The sequence below is a fragment of the Protopterus annectens genome, chromosome 3.part0 (assembly GCF_019279795.1).
Source record: "Protopterus annectens isolate FY-2018-M chromosome 3.part0, PAN1.0, whole genome shotgun sequence".
Lineage (NCBI taxonomy): Eukaryota > Metazoa > Chordata > Ceratodontiformes > Protopteridae > Protopterus > Protopterus annectens.
In genome coordinates, this window is record NC_056731.1 from 796,144,150 (window position 1) to 796,160,436 (window position 16,287).

A 16,287-nucleotide genomic window follows, 5' to 3' on the forward strand; every position below is an offset into this window, starting at 1 on the left:
AAAATAAAAAGCTAACTGCAGAAATGTAGTCAGATATTCTGGCTCCCTTCACTGTAGTGCCCAACTTAACTTTAAGATGAACAGCAAAATAAATCAATAAATAAAATAATGTCCATTCCTGATCTTGCACACCTAATTTAAGGAGTAAGTCATATCCAGTCTTTCCAATTTATGCTCTTCTTTAATTTCAAAGTCTAGCAAAACTACTTGCTGCATTTGTATGCCATGCAGTGAGTGCTAAATTTCTGCTTTAGCTCGGAACCGGATTACACCCCCTAATACTTTGCACCTGGGGAGGATGCCTCCTTTGCCCCACCCTAGCTATGCCACTGAATGAACAAATGTTATATTTTGGACATTAACAGGATACACTGGTTTGTCCTTTAAAGTCCATAAGGAAATTAAACTTTTAAGATTGAAAGTAAGAAAGGGAAAGGGACATTCATTTTCAATGTAATGAGATTCACATAGAATTTAGGACCTATTTCATAAACAAAATGCTAGTGAATAATTAATACAGTGCTACAAGGAAGAGTAATACATCCCAACAAAAGGATGTCTTTTAAAATCAGACCATCTTCATCTTGCAGGCAATGCCCCAGCCCCTAACCCCCTCCATTGCTGTGATAAACATACCTCTGCTGCCCATAGTACCAACCCCATTCTTTCAAAATGATGGATTCACTGAGGTAATTTGTACCTTTGTAGGAATATACTACTATACATATTTTAATCCTAGAATGAGCTCAACTCCACATATATAACCCCATCATGTTAATTTCCTATGATTACAGCCTTGTATCTCTTCTGTAACCGCTAAGGAACTTTGAGCGGCATAGATATATAGCCTTGCGGACCCTGCTCTTCCTCTCTTCCTACCTTGTCTTCTCACGAAACCAGTGATTTCCAGCAGGCAATGATATGCATTCCAGGCTTGCATCTCTTTCGTAGGCAGCATATTCAAACTTTGAGCAGTCGCAACTCGCATCTCTTCTGTAAGCAACAGCATAGATATCCAGCGTTGCAGTTATTCCCGGTAAGGAACTTTGAGCAGTTGGAAATTGTACACTGAGCTTCAGCTCATTTCCGACAGGCTGTCAGGCCATTTCATGCAGCTGACATCTTCACGCATGTGATGATGTTAGCTCCGAAAACCAGGAAATAAAATTTAAAAAATAAAAGCTCCAGGAAAATTCGGAAATTGGCCCGGTGGTTATTAGTTTGCAGCACCCTTGTGAGGAAGCCGCGGCTCCCCAGGGCACCGCGGTGCACACTTTGGGAACCCTTGACTTAAGGAATTAGTTTGTATTCAGGAGCCCATGTTCTGGCTTATATTTTAACACCAGATAATATTGGAGAGCGTGACTATTAAATGAATATGCAGAGTAGTAGAAAGTAAGATGGGAGATGAGTAGCTTGGATTCAGATAAGGTTACTGCACAATAGACTCAATGTTTGCAGTGAGACCATACCTCTCAACTGTCCATATTTTCAGAGAATGTCTATATTTCTGCCTCATATTTTTGGTCTGTTTCTAAATCAATTAATGGTCTTCTAGCAAATCATTGAATACTGAAATCACAAAACAATGGTGGGCATTTCTGTTTTAAATTTCATATCCTTCAGAAATTGCATTTGAACACAACTGGCTATTCTAGCAAGTTTCTAAGTTTAAAACAGCAGTATTTAAAATTTGTCCCTATTTTTAGACCTTTGACCCTCCATTTCTGGCTTTGTCTATATATCTTGTGGTGAGACGTTGAGAGGTATGAGGGAAACAGCTGAAAAGAAGCTAGAGATGAAGAAAGAATACAACTGGACATTTCTATACTCTGAGAAAGCATGTGACAAGGTCCCAAGAAAGCTGATTTAGACAGTTCTGCAATGGTTTGAAGTGCAAAAAACATTGGTAGAATAAGAGCAAGCTATATGCAAGGACCATACAACGTGTTCGGACTCACAGAGGGTATTCAGAGTGGGAAAGGGTGTGCATTATGGTTCAGCTTTGAGCCCACTGCAGTTCATACCAGTGATAGACTATGTTAGCAAACATGTCGCAGCACGAAAGCTGCTGTATGCAGACAGTGTGACATTACAAGCAGACTAATACCAAGGACCTCAGCGAATGATAGGAGATTGGAATGCAAAACTGAAGGCAAGTGGGATGAAACTGAGTACAGACAAGGCAGTTGTCATGGCAGGAACTGGGGGAAATTAGAAGAAGCGGAAAATTGAGACAGAAAGGAAAATAGTAGAAGAGATTAACAGTTCTGAATATCTTGGAGGGGTGGTTGAGAAGAACAAATGCTTGAATGAAGAGGTCAAAGCTAGAATCAGAGGGTTGTAGCCAACTGGCAAAAAGCATCAGGGGTACTGTGTGACAGAAAAATGCTAAAGAAACCAAAAAGTAAGGTGTACAAAACAGCAGTGCCTGTATGGTACAGAAACTTGGGCAGTGAAGGCAGAGCAGTTGAGGAAAATAGAGGTGATGTAGATTAAGTGCTTAAGATGGGTCGTTATAATGCACACTGTGTGACAGATATAGAGAAAAGGACATCAGAGCATAATCCCAAGTAACTCCAATTACAAAGAAGGTCAGAGAGAGTAGATTATAGTGTTTAGGGCAGATGTGCAGGAAAGCAGAAGACAATCAAGTGAAGACGACTTAGGAGAAACTGGAAGAATGCAAGAGAAATAAAGTGTATCCAGCAAAGAGATGGATGGACTACATGACAGAAGGCCTGCAACAGTCATACGTGACCACTGAAGAAGGTAGGAAAGTGGCACTGAGCCGAGAAAGTTTGTGGCAGTTGATGTGAAATCCTGATCCCATTTATAAAATGGGGAAAAGGGGATAGATGACAAAATACATGCAATAGTCCTTTAATAGTTTAGACAAACAGCTGGTTTCACAAGCTTTGGCTTCACAAATAAAGAATCATTAATGAGAAAGAGACTTTCATTCATTCATTTGAAACCAGTGAATAATGCAGTTAGCTGTAGACTTGGTTCTACTCAGTACTGCTTATGTAAATCTATTCCTATATCACCTGGTCTCCTATCAGTTATGTTATGTGCTCTGCTAATAACAGCACTTCCTCCTCTAACATTAGACAGCTGTTGCTGGTATACTTCTGAAATAACTTGCAGCTCTAGTCCTTGAAGAAACTACAGACCAAAAATTTCTGATTTTGCCCATGTTCTGATAAATTAGATTATAAAATACCTCTTTTGTATCAGTGTGCTTAACCCCATTAGAGCCTATGAACTTCCCATTTGATCAAGTCAGTTCACCTTTCTTTTAATCTCACTTTATCTCAGTAGGATATTTCTAGCTCTTTCTAAACCATTTTGCTCCATTGCTTTATGTTTACAGGCCTTTGCTTAAGCTTACTCATTTTTTCCACCAAAGTACTTTCACTCACTCTTTTACCTGCAGATATTTCTGGAACTTCTCACTTATTAGATTTTCTAAGGCATGTTTTAAATTTTGTATGTATCTTTCCACAGAGATTTACTGAACAGTTTGCATATAAGTTATGAATTCCCTATATCCTGTTCTGCGATATCTGAAGCCAAAGAAAATGTACCTGAACTAAATACTGTAAACATAACTGTAATAGATTCTGCGGAAACTCTAAGCAGGTTTACCGGAGAGTTAGTTACTCAAAATGACGATCACAGGAATACAGTGGCCATGAGATACTTGTTGAAATATGTGTTTCTGGAGAAGTGCAATACAATCTGCTCTCCCACACCCCTGCTAGACACAGACACACACACACACACACACACACACACACACACACACACACACTACTATATATGTACTGACTCCAATATTGCACTATTTCAAAGACAAGGTGAATGAAACGAATACAGGCTTGCATCTTCTGTATGATCCTGATCTTTATTTAACAATTTTGGTTCAAGCATCACAGTCTCATAAAAATGTAAAATGGATACCTTTGTGGATACTACATCCTGCTTTAAAATCAGAAGGTCTAAATCTCCAGGGTCAGCTACCCATTCATGTTAGCTGTTTGAGACATTGCAAAGAATTGCATTGTGAGCTGATAAACGATTAAGGATAATAATGAAGTTCCTCGTGCTGAAGTTTCTGAAGACCCCAAAACAGTTCCGTTAGACTTACAATCTGCTGACAAAAGGATCTAATCTTCCTGCTGAACATACATTACAACCCAAAGGACAGCAGTGAGTTTTTTGATGAAGTTTCTCTTTCTCCCTACACACACACACACACACACACACACACACACACAAAGAGACAGACCTATGCACTCAAAGACAGACACAGACACACAAACACGTGTGCACTCACACAGACTGAGAAGTGCACACACAGACACATTTGTGCATGCACAAGCCCACACACACTCTCTCTCTCTCTCCTGTGTTTTTGCAGGAAGTTTTCTCTGTCGAGTGCTCTATAATGTTAAATAAGTCACCTGCCTTTTGATTGCTCCTCTTCCTTTAAGATCAGACTTAAAGCCATCCTACCTAGAGTCAACTCTCTTCTTTTTGAACTCTGAGCATAAATACATTAAGTGCACACACTTTTTCTATCTTTATAATCAAATGTAGCATAAACCGTCTGAAAACCTGAAAACTGTGACTTCGCTGGCCATGTTTACTTGTTATTGTTACCTTTACTTCCTTTTTCCGGTTGTCGTCATCCTCTTCATGCTCTTTCACTCCTTGGGGCAGATTGGTGTAGTTGGCCAGCTTGTTGAGCAAGGACGACACCATTGGATTGCTGTCCATTTCCTCCTGTTCAAAAGGCAAAAGCAGGAGCCATGAGCAGTGAGCAAGCAAACTGTTGTGTAAAGGGCTAATAAATAAATTAACTGGGTCTAAGACAGGGCAACACTGCTTTGTTACACTCTAAGTGATATTAACCACAAGATATTACTATCCCTAAGAATGAGGGATGCAACATTCATAGTATGAAATGATTAGTTTAAATATTTAATTATTTGATTACCTAATGACATTTATTTATTAACACTTTATTAAACATGTTGATGGACTGGTCAAGGATCATTTTCAGCCCCAGCAAGGGCCCAAAGGTAGCAACAGCATAGTTACAAAAACATATACAAAATATCAGCCAAACAAAAGTAACATTCTTCATATAAATGGTACATTAAAAAAAGCTCAAAATGAAGTCTTATCTTAAAAATGTACAGCATGGAAAACAGTTTAACCAGTTAAACAGTTTAATGTTTTTAATAAACATTAAACCAAAATCAGCATATAGAAGGGGCCTAGTATGGTGCTCTGAAGAACACCCTTGCAGATTATGCCAAAGGTCCCACTGGAAACTATTACAATTTCAAACATTCTCTTATGGAAGAAGTTGATGAACTGTTGTAGGACCTCTGTTGTGAACCCAGTATTTCCTAACCTTTGGAACAATAACTGGGGGTCAGCAGTTTCAATGGTATGCTTACGGTCAGGAAAAACAGTGTCAGTGTTGAGTCTTTTGTCCTTGTTTCGAAATCTTTGCACAGTTAAATTGTAGAGAGCAGTCAGGGTACTCAGTTGGGGTGAATTTCCCATTACCCAAGTGGATAACATTTATATACATAATTAATATTTAGCTATGAAAAAAATCTTTTCAGGCCATTTGGCTGGTGGGCATGTATTGTTTACCACATGGTAGTCTGAATTAGGAAGGAGGAGTAACTCTTAGGATATGATCACAGAATTTTTAATGCGGGGCTGTGGGAAATTACTTTGGTGGTTAAGGCTAGCATAAAGAAATATTGCAGGGACACTGGAAATGGCTACGCAGTGTCCAGAAAACTTTCTATACGTTTGTTTTTTTCTGGTTCATTAAACATGTTGTAAATGAATACTCAAAGGAAAGCCTCATTAGAGCAACGCATGACTGTGCTATAAAATGTGCAGCCTTAACCTCCACCCACAGTAAATGGCAACTTTGGTATATAAGTGATAATGTAAAGCAGATAAAGCTACCATAATGCAGAAAGAAATGACTAAACAGTACATTTAATTTTCAAAAATGTTATGGGTGAGGAAGTAAACATATATAAAGGTTAACAATAAACGGGTTAATCTTAGTCACTCTACAACATTACAGAGTTATGTCAAAAGTACAGATCAGAGGATACAAGAGGCTGACAGATATTGTGGAAGTATAACATGGGAGAAGGTGTCAGGAGGAAGGAATAAAAGGCTATGTTAGCAAATACTGTCTGGGAATTAATGTGAAGGAGGTGCAAACAGCTGTAGTAGAAAGGAAGACATATAAAGAAAGGGAAAGAGATGAGACCTAGGCAAGAAGCAAGAGTAGGACTAGGCCTTGAGAACTAGAAAGTGACGAAAAGTGGCACATATGATGATCGAGTTAGGAAATCCATAGGGTCATAGGTAGGTACTAGGCTATTGGCCCTAGGGCCTGTATAAGCCTAGCCAAGAAAATTATTTTCCTGTGTCACTGTCGAGCAGAGCCACAGAAGTGATCCCTGGGGTGAATTTCGTATCTCCCACCAATCATCAAGATTGTTTTTGAAGAGTGCTAATGAGGAGCTTTGTTTGATAAAGATAGGTAGTTTGTTCCAGGGTATGGTAAGTCTCTGGGACAGGAATCTATCCCTCCAGCATGTTCTGTTTATTGTGGTGACACGGTTTAGGTCCCTAGAGCATGTAGCTTGGAAGGATTGGGATTTCTTTAAGTGAAGCATGTCCAAAAGCTCTGGGTTTGACATAGCTTTGTGTGTTAGGCAGAGATCGCCTCTGAGTAGGCGATATGCGATGGAGTAAAGCTGCAGTTTTTTGAGACGGTCTGCGTACGGCATCTGTTTGAGGCCGGTAATCCTCTTTGCAAAGTATTTCTGCGGCCTTTCCAGTTGGTGTAGCTGTCTTGTGAGGTACATACCAAAAGGGGCGTTGTACTCTATACTGGGTCTAATGAGTGATGAGTAGAGGGGAACAATGACCTCTTTTTTCCTGGATGAGAAACATTTTGTGATGAGGTGTGCCACGTAGAAGGATTTCCTGACTACTGTGGTAATGTGATTATCAAAGGAGAGAATACTGTTCACCTGTGTCCCAAAGGTCTCTTATCACACTTTCGGTGTTAAGTAGACTACCGCCTATGTGGTAGTTCATGGGTACAGAGTTTTTACCAAAAGGGATGACAATGCACTTTTTGGCATTGAGCTTGAGACCATGGCTTTGACACCAGGCATCTGTCTTAGCGAGGCCCTTTTGTAGGATGTCCACATCTTTTGGAGTTTTGATTATGGCTTCTAGTTTGCAGTCATCTGCGAACTTCATTAGCCAAAGACCTTCTGTGTTAGCCTGTACCTCAGAGAAGTAGATACCAAACAGGAGAGTACCCAGGACTGAATCCTGTGGTACTACACTTGTCACTGGTCTGATGTTGGATTTGGAGTCTGCTACTTTCACAGTGTGGGTTCTGTCAGTGAGCCATTTGGCAACCCATCTTGTGACATAAGGATTTATACCTAGTTTAGTGAGTTTATCTATAATTTCAGAGTGGGAGATGGTGTTGAAAGCCTTGGAGAGATATAGATAGGTTGTGTAAACCACCTTACCCTCATCCACGGCTTTGGTGACCACTTCAAAGAAGTCTATCAGGTTTAGGAGACATGATCTGCCTTTTACAAACCCGAACTGGGTGGGGTCCAGAGTTTGGAGATTCCCAATGTCAATGTTTATAAGTTCCATGATGATACATTCCATAGCCTTGCAGACCAGGCTCTTTAGGCTAATGGGGAGATAGATTCTGGAGTCCGTGGTGACTCCCCCTTTCTGGAGTGGGATAACTGTCGCTGTGCATCATTCAGTGGGTACATAGCCTGAGGTGAGGCTATGACTGAACATGGTACTTAGGTGGTGTGCCAGTTCGTTCTGTAGTTCATGTAGAACGCAGCCTGGGATGTTGTCAGGTCCCATGGATGCTGTGTTCTTGGCTCTGGAGAGTGTGTTTTTTACCTGTGCAGCCGTGATTACAGGAACTTTTGCATTCTTCCGGTATAGAGATGGGGCCTTCAGGGGATGAGAGGGGGGTAAAGTTAGCACTGAACCTATCTGCCAGGATGTTGGCAATATAAGTTGGTTCTGTATATTTAGTGCCATTGTGCTGTAACTCAGAGCAGATCTGAGTGTTGCCATTGAGATTCTTGACATAGCTATAGAATGCTTTGTGATTGTCTTTAGAGTCAGTGGTGATTTTGTTTTTGTAACTAGCTTTGGAGGATTTTATGACGGGTCTCAGCTTCTTACTGAGGCTGACCAGGGAGTTGCTCCAATCATGGGATTGTACTCTTTTTTGCAAGTTTCTTTCTTCTGTTGTAGAGTTTGTTTATGGCAGGGGACCACCAGATTGACTTCCTTTTTTTGTAGGATAGCATCTTAGTTCTGTTAGGGATTGCACAATCCATACACTCATGTAAGTGCTTATCAAGTGCATTTGTGTAGAATTCAGCAGTCATACCTATATTGTCTGTCAGCATGGGTGTCGTGAAGTTTGCCACTTCTGTCTTAAGAAGCGTGAAGTTGGCTTTGGAGAAATTTTTTATGGTGGTTTTCCTAATGGGGGTTGGGGTTGGGGGCGGGATGTGGATGTCTAGGGTGATTAGCTTGTGGTCGGATCTGACCAACGAGGAATTGACCTCTGGTGTGGAGCACTGGTTTGTCCATGTTGGTAATAACCAGGTCTAGTATACTGCTGCCCCTGGTGGGGGTGTGGATAAGTTGATCCAAGGCATTGGAATTTATGAATTCCAGAAAACATTTAGCACAAGAGTTGGTACAGGAGTAGTTTTCCCAGTTAAAGCTGGGGTAGTTGAAATTACCCATTATTAGGGTGTTAGGTTGTACCCTAATATTTTCCAGTGTATCAAGAAATGAGGAGTGGGAATCCTGGCGCATGGTGGGGGATCTGAAGCAAGCTACAATTTGGATTGCGGTCTTGCTCAGAGTTAGTAGCACTTAGATAATCTCTGATGCATTATGCTGTGCAACTAGCCTGGAGGTGTAGATATCCTTAATGAATATGGACACGCCTCCGCCTTTAGTGTTTCAGTCCAGGTTAGGTGGCGGAAAGGTGTGGTATGAATTATAGCCTGGTAATGCAGGAGTACTCTCTGGAGCCCAAGGATTGGGGCTAGAACAGAAAGGGAAAATACACAAGGGAGGTCCAAATGAAATTAAGAGCATTGGGTACTAACAGTGAGAGATAAAAAAGATGGGGGATGACCGCTGGAAGATACTAATGATTAGACAAGAGAGAACAGTACAGCTAACAGACTGTCAGGTGAAATGGATGGTGGTAAAGAATCTCAGCCAACCTCATGCAGATGGGAGGAAGCTGTAGTCAAGGGACATTGTCTGGGCCCTTTGACTAGGAAGGATTTAACCAATTAGTACTGCAGTCTATGAAAAACAATTCATGTATATGATCTTGAGCAGAACAAGATGGACAGACAAGAGGAAATGGAAGTTAAAGCGCCTACAACTGGAAATGGCTACATTAGTATGGCTCAGCACCAAAGGAATGTACATTACTTGATTATTTTCTATTTACATCATACTGATGAATTACTGAAGTAGCCTAAACATACTCTTCTGTAATTATCCCGTCTCTGTACTTGTTATATATGACTATTATGTGTACTTATTTGTTAAATGTTTGTGCTGCCTTTTGCTCATCTTGTGACTGAAAGCCCTTTAGATAAGGCCACCTGTCCAATTATCAAATAAATAATTCCAACAGCTGTCGGTTTTCTGTCAGAAATCTTTGTTTTTTGAGACAGTGCATCTGTGTATGTTGTGTTCTGATGTGTTTGTGGCATTTTGATACAGATTTATAGACTGTGCTGCAGCTGCCAGAATCTGCATTATTCCATCACACTGCGGTTGAGATAGCACAAAGGCACAGACTGAATGAGCTATTATGGATGATGATGATGATGATGATAAGAGGTTTTAGACAGAGGAAAGCTGCTGTAAAGAATGAAAGCTTTATGGAATACAGTAAACTACTGGAAGGTGAAAGCCCACAAAGTATTGAGCAGAAATATTCATCATAGAAAGACATGGTGACTTTAATAGCTTGAACTGATTTTTCTTTTCCATTTAACTATATGAAGCTCTTGCTGTGAAGTCTACTGATCAGGGTCTGATCTAAATGCAAAAAAGCATTCCACTTTCATCACTCAAGTCACTTGATTCTGATTTTGCCTCTTTAATATCAGTCCATTCTGCTTTGATGTGTAAATGGTCCAAGTTCTTAATTTTTATTGGTTTAAATGTAAAGCCAATGACAGACTTAATGAAGCTCGTCTCAGAAAAATAAACCAATAGCAGATAAACAATGCAGTCCTAGTGTGTGCAGTCTTTAAAAAAAAAAAAAGAAGGATGGTACTGCATGGGGCTAAAGACATTTCTGTGAGGATGTGTTAACTATACAGCAAGTGGGCGTGAGTTGTGCATGCCCTTGGGCAGAGGGCAAAGCTCTGCCTTTCAACAGTCCTTGATTCTGCAACATGTATGAAGTTTTATATGTTTAATGTCTTTCCTAAAATGTTTTTGACTTCCTGGAGTACTTCTGAGGAATATAGCCATATAAGTGGTTGTAACTGATGGTCACATTTGTGTTTATATGAGCCCATGAGTGCAGAAGGCATAGTCCTCATCCGTCCCAGATTCTGCCTAGTATTTGGGGTCTGTTAGCATTTGTGGTTTTCTGGAAACATGCTTTGGATTGCAGTTACTAAACAATGACAAATATGTTTCTATTTCATCTCCTTCAAAAAATGTTTGCTAATATGAAACCTGATATACCAGTAACTTTCTAAGTATAAAAGAGCAGAATTTACATCTGTTCAGGATTTTTGTCTTAATTATTGAGCTGAGAGGTTGTGACAGACAGTGAGGGGTTTGATGGGATGCACTGTATGGTTCTTACAGCAGCAAGCTGAAATACATTTCTACGTCATGATTTATGTATTTCTTCATTTATTTCATCATAAACATTTGAGGTGTACACAGTCATACTAGGGCTGTAACTGATGATTTTGTGTGTGTGTGTGTATATATATATGTATATGATTTTGTGTGTGTGTGTGCGCGCGTGTGTGTGTGTGTGTGTGTGTGTGTGTGTGTGTGTGTGTATATATATATAAGTATATATATATATATATATATATAAATATATATATATATATATATATATATATATATATATATATATACACACACACACACACACACACACACCTGATTCCTACATCCTGGAGGAGTTAATTTGCAAAGGACCAAATCAATGGCAGTAAACAGGAGCATCATCATATAAGCCATGCTCTTTGGGTACAATTCTTGTTTTCTTGACCATTGACAGTGTGTTTATTATTTGGTTATGATTAAACAACAAAACATTAATATTAAACTCATAGAGACTAAGGGTGAATACATTTTCATTTAGACTTTTTTTTTGTGGGTACAACATATTTAAAATATGTTCCTGTCTTGGGTTATTTGTTGCTTGCCACTTAGCATAGATGAGTATGGCTATAAGCTATTAATAAGCTGCTTCCTGTAATGTTTGTTTGCTTGTCTTTTGGCTTTTCCTGGTTAGGGGTCGCCACTGCGGAACTCCAGTCCGCTAATGACTGGCAGTAGATTTTTACGGTGCCGAGTTGCCAGCTCAACGCCCAACCTTCAACGAAGGCATGCCCATTCACGCATGTTTTTCAGAACGCTACTCGACCACAGGGAGGACATGCACACTCCACACAAAAGGCACTCCCCTCACTCCAGCTGAGAATCGAACAGGAGATCCTCTTGCTGTGAGGCAACAACCCTACCGTGTGCTTCCTGTAATGCAGGGTTTAATTCCCTTAGCCTTAGTTTGTTTATCACATCAGTTCTCAAGCCAGTGCTCCAGGTCTGCCTCTGAAGAGTAACACTTGCATCCAGAGGGCTGACCTTGGCTACCAACAAACACATTACACGCTTGTCTTTAGATTTACTGCACCCTTCACAAAGACATTGATTACAGCTTCACTGTATGCCATTTGACTATACGTCCCAGCACATCTCTCATTGTTTAATGGCTTATCACATGTACTTTCAAGAAATATGTGTTTCTGGGGAAGAACTGTTTTACAATTGCTCATGCTAAATCTGATTTCAATGTAATAGTTTTTTGTTTTGTTTATGAAACAGTTACCAATATTTTTGCTGTAAAATTAGAAATAAAAGTTTTAAATGAAATCCACATCTCTATTGCCATTGCAAAAAATAAAGAAAAAACATGTACACAGAGTTTTAAACTGTGATGGGATATATGCCCCGATGTGGCACCGGTCCATTGCCCAGCATAGGGTCAGATTTGACCATGATCCAGCTGTGCTACTTATAGTTGTAATCTTCCAATAGGATAGTGCAGCTTTAGAGTTTTTTTTCCCTCCTCCTGCTCTTGGATTTTTCCTATTTAATGATTTCAGTGACAGGAGATCTTTTCTCTTGCTGTATCTATTAGTGCTCTTGTGCAAGGGAAAAAGAGTGAACAAGTCATAAGAAGGCATGAGGGCTGGTAATGTACATACGGCATTTCTAACTCTGCAAAACTGCATTGCTACAGGCTTTACTGGATTATGACATGCAGACTGGTTTATCAAACTGCACTACTTAATTCAGCTTTTTTCTTATTATGGTCTGCAATTCCAGTGTGGTGATAATTTTCTTATAAGCTCTGCGATTCTGTTGTAGAGTTATCTTTGGTACCTATGTTTTTTTGAATATTTTTTCTTGCCTCGGGATACTTCTTGTTCTAACACTATTACATTGCCTTCACATATTTTAGATTGCAATACTTACAGTATTCCCTTCCATGCTGACATTTGCGTTTATAGTCATTTTACTATTTATTCTACTTAATGTATTACTTGCAGTGTTGCTGATTGTACAATGTCTAGCCACTTAAGCATGTGACTTAAGCTTGAACTTAGAAATAGTGGGGGGAGAAGGCTAAACTGCAGATCTGAAGCTACAAATGGGCAGATTTTAAGAAAAGGGTAGCAGACAGAAGAGAGAACAGGACAGAAAAAGCATAAAAGGGTGAATGAGGTGTGGGACAGACTTAAAGAAGGGGTTAAGAGGGTGGTATAGATAACATTAAGGAAGAAAACCCAATACAACATGAGAAAAGAACTGTTGCTCATCAAAGAGGTACAAATAACTTTAAAAGGTATAAGTGAGAACTGCAGAAAGTAATCACATGAAAAGGACATGGATTCAAGAAATTGCTTTCAGGCTAGAAAGGAAGCCACAAGGATAACATACAAAGAGCTGACAAATACTATAACAAAGGGGGGGCGGCACGGCAAGATATTATTCACAATATACTTCAGACAGGAAAGAAAGGGAAACAAGAAATAGACAAATACATTCTGGACTGGAGATAGGAAAGAAGTTATGGAGGCAGACTGAACAGTGCAATTCTTTGCTTTAGTCTTAAATAAGGGAAAAACTGATTAACTTCAATGGTATAAAGAAGAATGGAAAGCAGTGAGAAGAAGAACCCATGTAAAAAATGGCAGGGAAGTGTCGAACAATCTAATGGAAGGCAAAGCACAAAGCGATAAATGATCTTTTACTGAGAATCTGCAAGAACCTTGCTTAGGAGCTCACACCCATACTGACAGAGATCCACAAACAGGTCACGGGAAAGTTGAGAATTGCTGGTGGATTCAAAGATGCCTGGTGTGGTACCTATACACAAAGGAGAAACAGGACCAACCTCAAGAAATACATATACTAAACTCACCTAATTACATCATATATCTAGGTAACAGTAACGCTAGACATAACAATGTTGGCTTTTGTAGAAATCATTTACAGCAAGGCAACTGATTCTGCCTCTATATCATAGAAAAGGAGCAACCGATGGTTCCTTATATAGATGAAATCATGCCTCATTGTAGGGACCCATAGGATAGTGGTCAGGAATGCATCACACAGAGATCCCCAACCAGTGGGGTACTACAAATGCTCACTGTTAGGGTCCATGCTTTCAATGTGTAACATGGCCCCTACAAAAAAAAAAAAGAAGTGTAAGGTACTCTACCTGGTTATAACCACCCCAAGCTCATGCTACGTATTAATGTGTGTGTGTGTGTGTGTGTGTGTGTGGGGGGGGGGGGGGGGGCAGAGAAGGAGAACAGAATTCAGGAAAGCAGTCTGGGAGTAGTGATGATTGCCTCTGTGAATCACCAGAAAGAGAATAAGAAAGCTGGGCTGAAAGCCTACAGAATGTTGAGCTGCATCCTGTAAGGAAGGCTGCATTGTCTCATTGGTCATTTTCCCACTGTATGGTGTGTTAAGCAGCACCATTTGGAGTGCTCTGTGCAGCTGTGCACACAACAGATGGACAGGGAGATTGCACTTTTGGAGAGGATACAAAGGAAATCAACAGAAATGTTATTTGAAATGGAGAGTTTATATTATGTTGAAAAACTAGAAAGCTTAGGACTCTAACCTTGAAACATGGAAAGATAGAGGGGATTGTCATGTTGGATGGTTTAATAAATAAATAACACCAACACACACATACACAAGGAATAAATCTGATCTATCCACCATGAGGTCTATATGGTAAATGAAGTCTCTGGAATGAATATTTTGCACATAATATGCAAATCACTTTGGCATCAGAAACATACTCAAAGCTGGTAATCTGTACCTATAATGGAGCATTTCTACATTCTACAACTGCAAGATGACAATTCTCAAGCGTTTGCCATGCCTCTTTCTCATGAGAATCTTCACTGTTGGGATAGTTCTCTCAACTTTTTCATTTGGATAGAGGACAGCTAATGTGGATATTACATGTATGTATTCCAAGTCCTACCTACAGAATTTTTTTTTTGACTTTTCTGTTGTGAAACAGTGTCAGATATAAGAACATCAGATATCCCCTGTCTTCAGAATAGAGACTTTAATTGCACTGTCAGATTTGGATTCACTGAGTCTGTAAATATGATTATTTTAGGGAACTTGGAAAAATAATCTATACATATTGCACTAATGGTTTCCCTGTCTGGAAAGAGTTGTGTAAGTAAACTTACCATAACAGTGAATGTTCAAATGATCACTGCTGCAGTAGCTTTTGCTATCTATACTTGGTATAGCCTTGATTCAAAGGTTCTCACTAAACTCATTCCCTCCCATTTGAGCTCTTGAAGTTTCTTCTTTAACTTCCAGTAGCTGCATACTGTACCTTTTGACAAAATCAAATTATAACTTCACAATTCAAAACAAATGTTCATAGCTCTAGAACCTTAAGTGTAGCTCTTCCAGAGGAGTAAGGGAGGTGCCAATGATTTTTTCTGCTGACCTTACAACTCTCGAGAGACTTCCAATCCTGATTATTACAGCTCCCATATCAGACTGAAATGCTGTTGGTCAGGACACTTTCAGTGGTGCCCCTATAAAAGGACTGAAGTATGGGGCTTGGTAATTTTGCCTTCCTAAGTTTCCTTAGAAAGTGCAAGCTTTGGTGAGATTTTTTGACTCTGCTGGATATATGGACTGACCAGGATAAGTTCTCCATGAGATGAAGACCTCATAACTTTGTACTCTTGACCCTTTCCACTGTCATCCCTTTCATCACTAGAGGTTTGTGTGGTACTTGAGATCTTTTGAAATCAACAATCAACTCCTTTGTCTTGCTGACATTCAGCGATAGATTGTTGCTGTCACACCAGACCAGTAATTGATCAATCTGTCTGATAATTTTTTTCATCCTGCTGTGAGCTTTCACACAAAGCTAAGCAGTTCTGCTTGTTTCACTTGGTTCTTGGGATATTTAGAGAAATAAAATACAAATTGTATCTAAAAATGTAATATTTCTTTAACTGCATTAGGCAGGGGCCAAGTTTCAATGCAGTTGTGTTGCACATCATGGAAGTTTTAAAGTATCTTTCAACACTGTTTGCATTGACATATCAGGCTGAAACATATCTTGTGCTTCTGAAATTTACTACTCTTAGATGCGATTCATTTATACTCAAGTATCTGCTTTCTCATTTGAAAGAAAGTTAAAATATTAAAACCAAAGTGGCATACAATAAATAAATAAAACCACAAAACAACACAATTCCACTGAAAGCAGTAAAATACAGAGTCTTCAACACTGGTCTAGATGACCTAAGCACTTTTGTTCATTTACTATATCCTTGAACAGGTCTATATTAAATTATCAAAGTG

The 16,287-nt window shown here is 39.5% G+C and overlaps 1 protein-coding gene across 2 annotated transcripts in view; it reads right to left on the reverse strand.

Annotated features, from left to right (window-relative positions):
• The window catches only part of SLC12A7 (solute carrier family 12 member 7), a 2,260,604-nt gene that overhangs the window by 855,927 nt on the left and 1,388,390 nt on the right, over window positions 1-16,287 (reverse strand). For both annotated transcript variants that reach the window (XM_044065144.1, XM_044065145.1), the window contains one exon: window positions 4,669-4,791. In XM_044065144.1, the coding sequence (XP_043921079.1) occupies window positions 4,669-4,791 (123 nt within the window). The remainder of the gene's footprint in view (window positions 1-4,668; window positions 4,792-16,287) is intronic.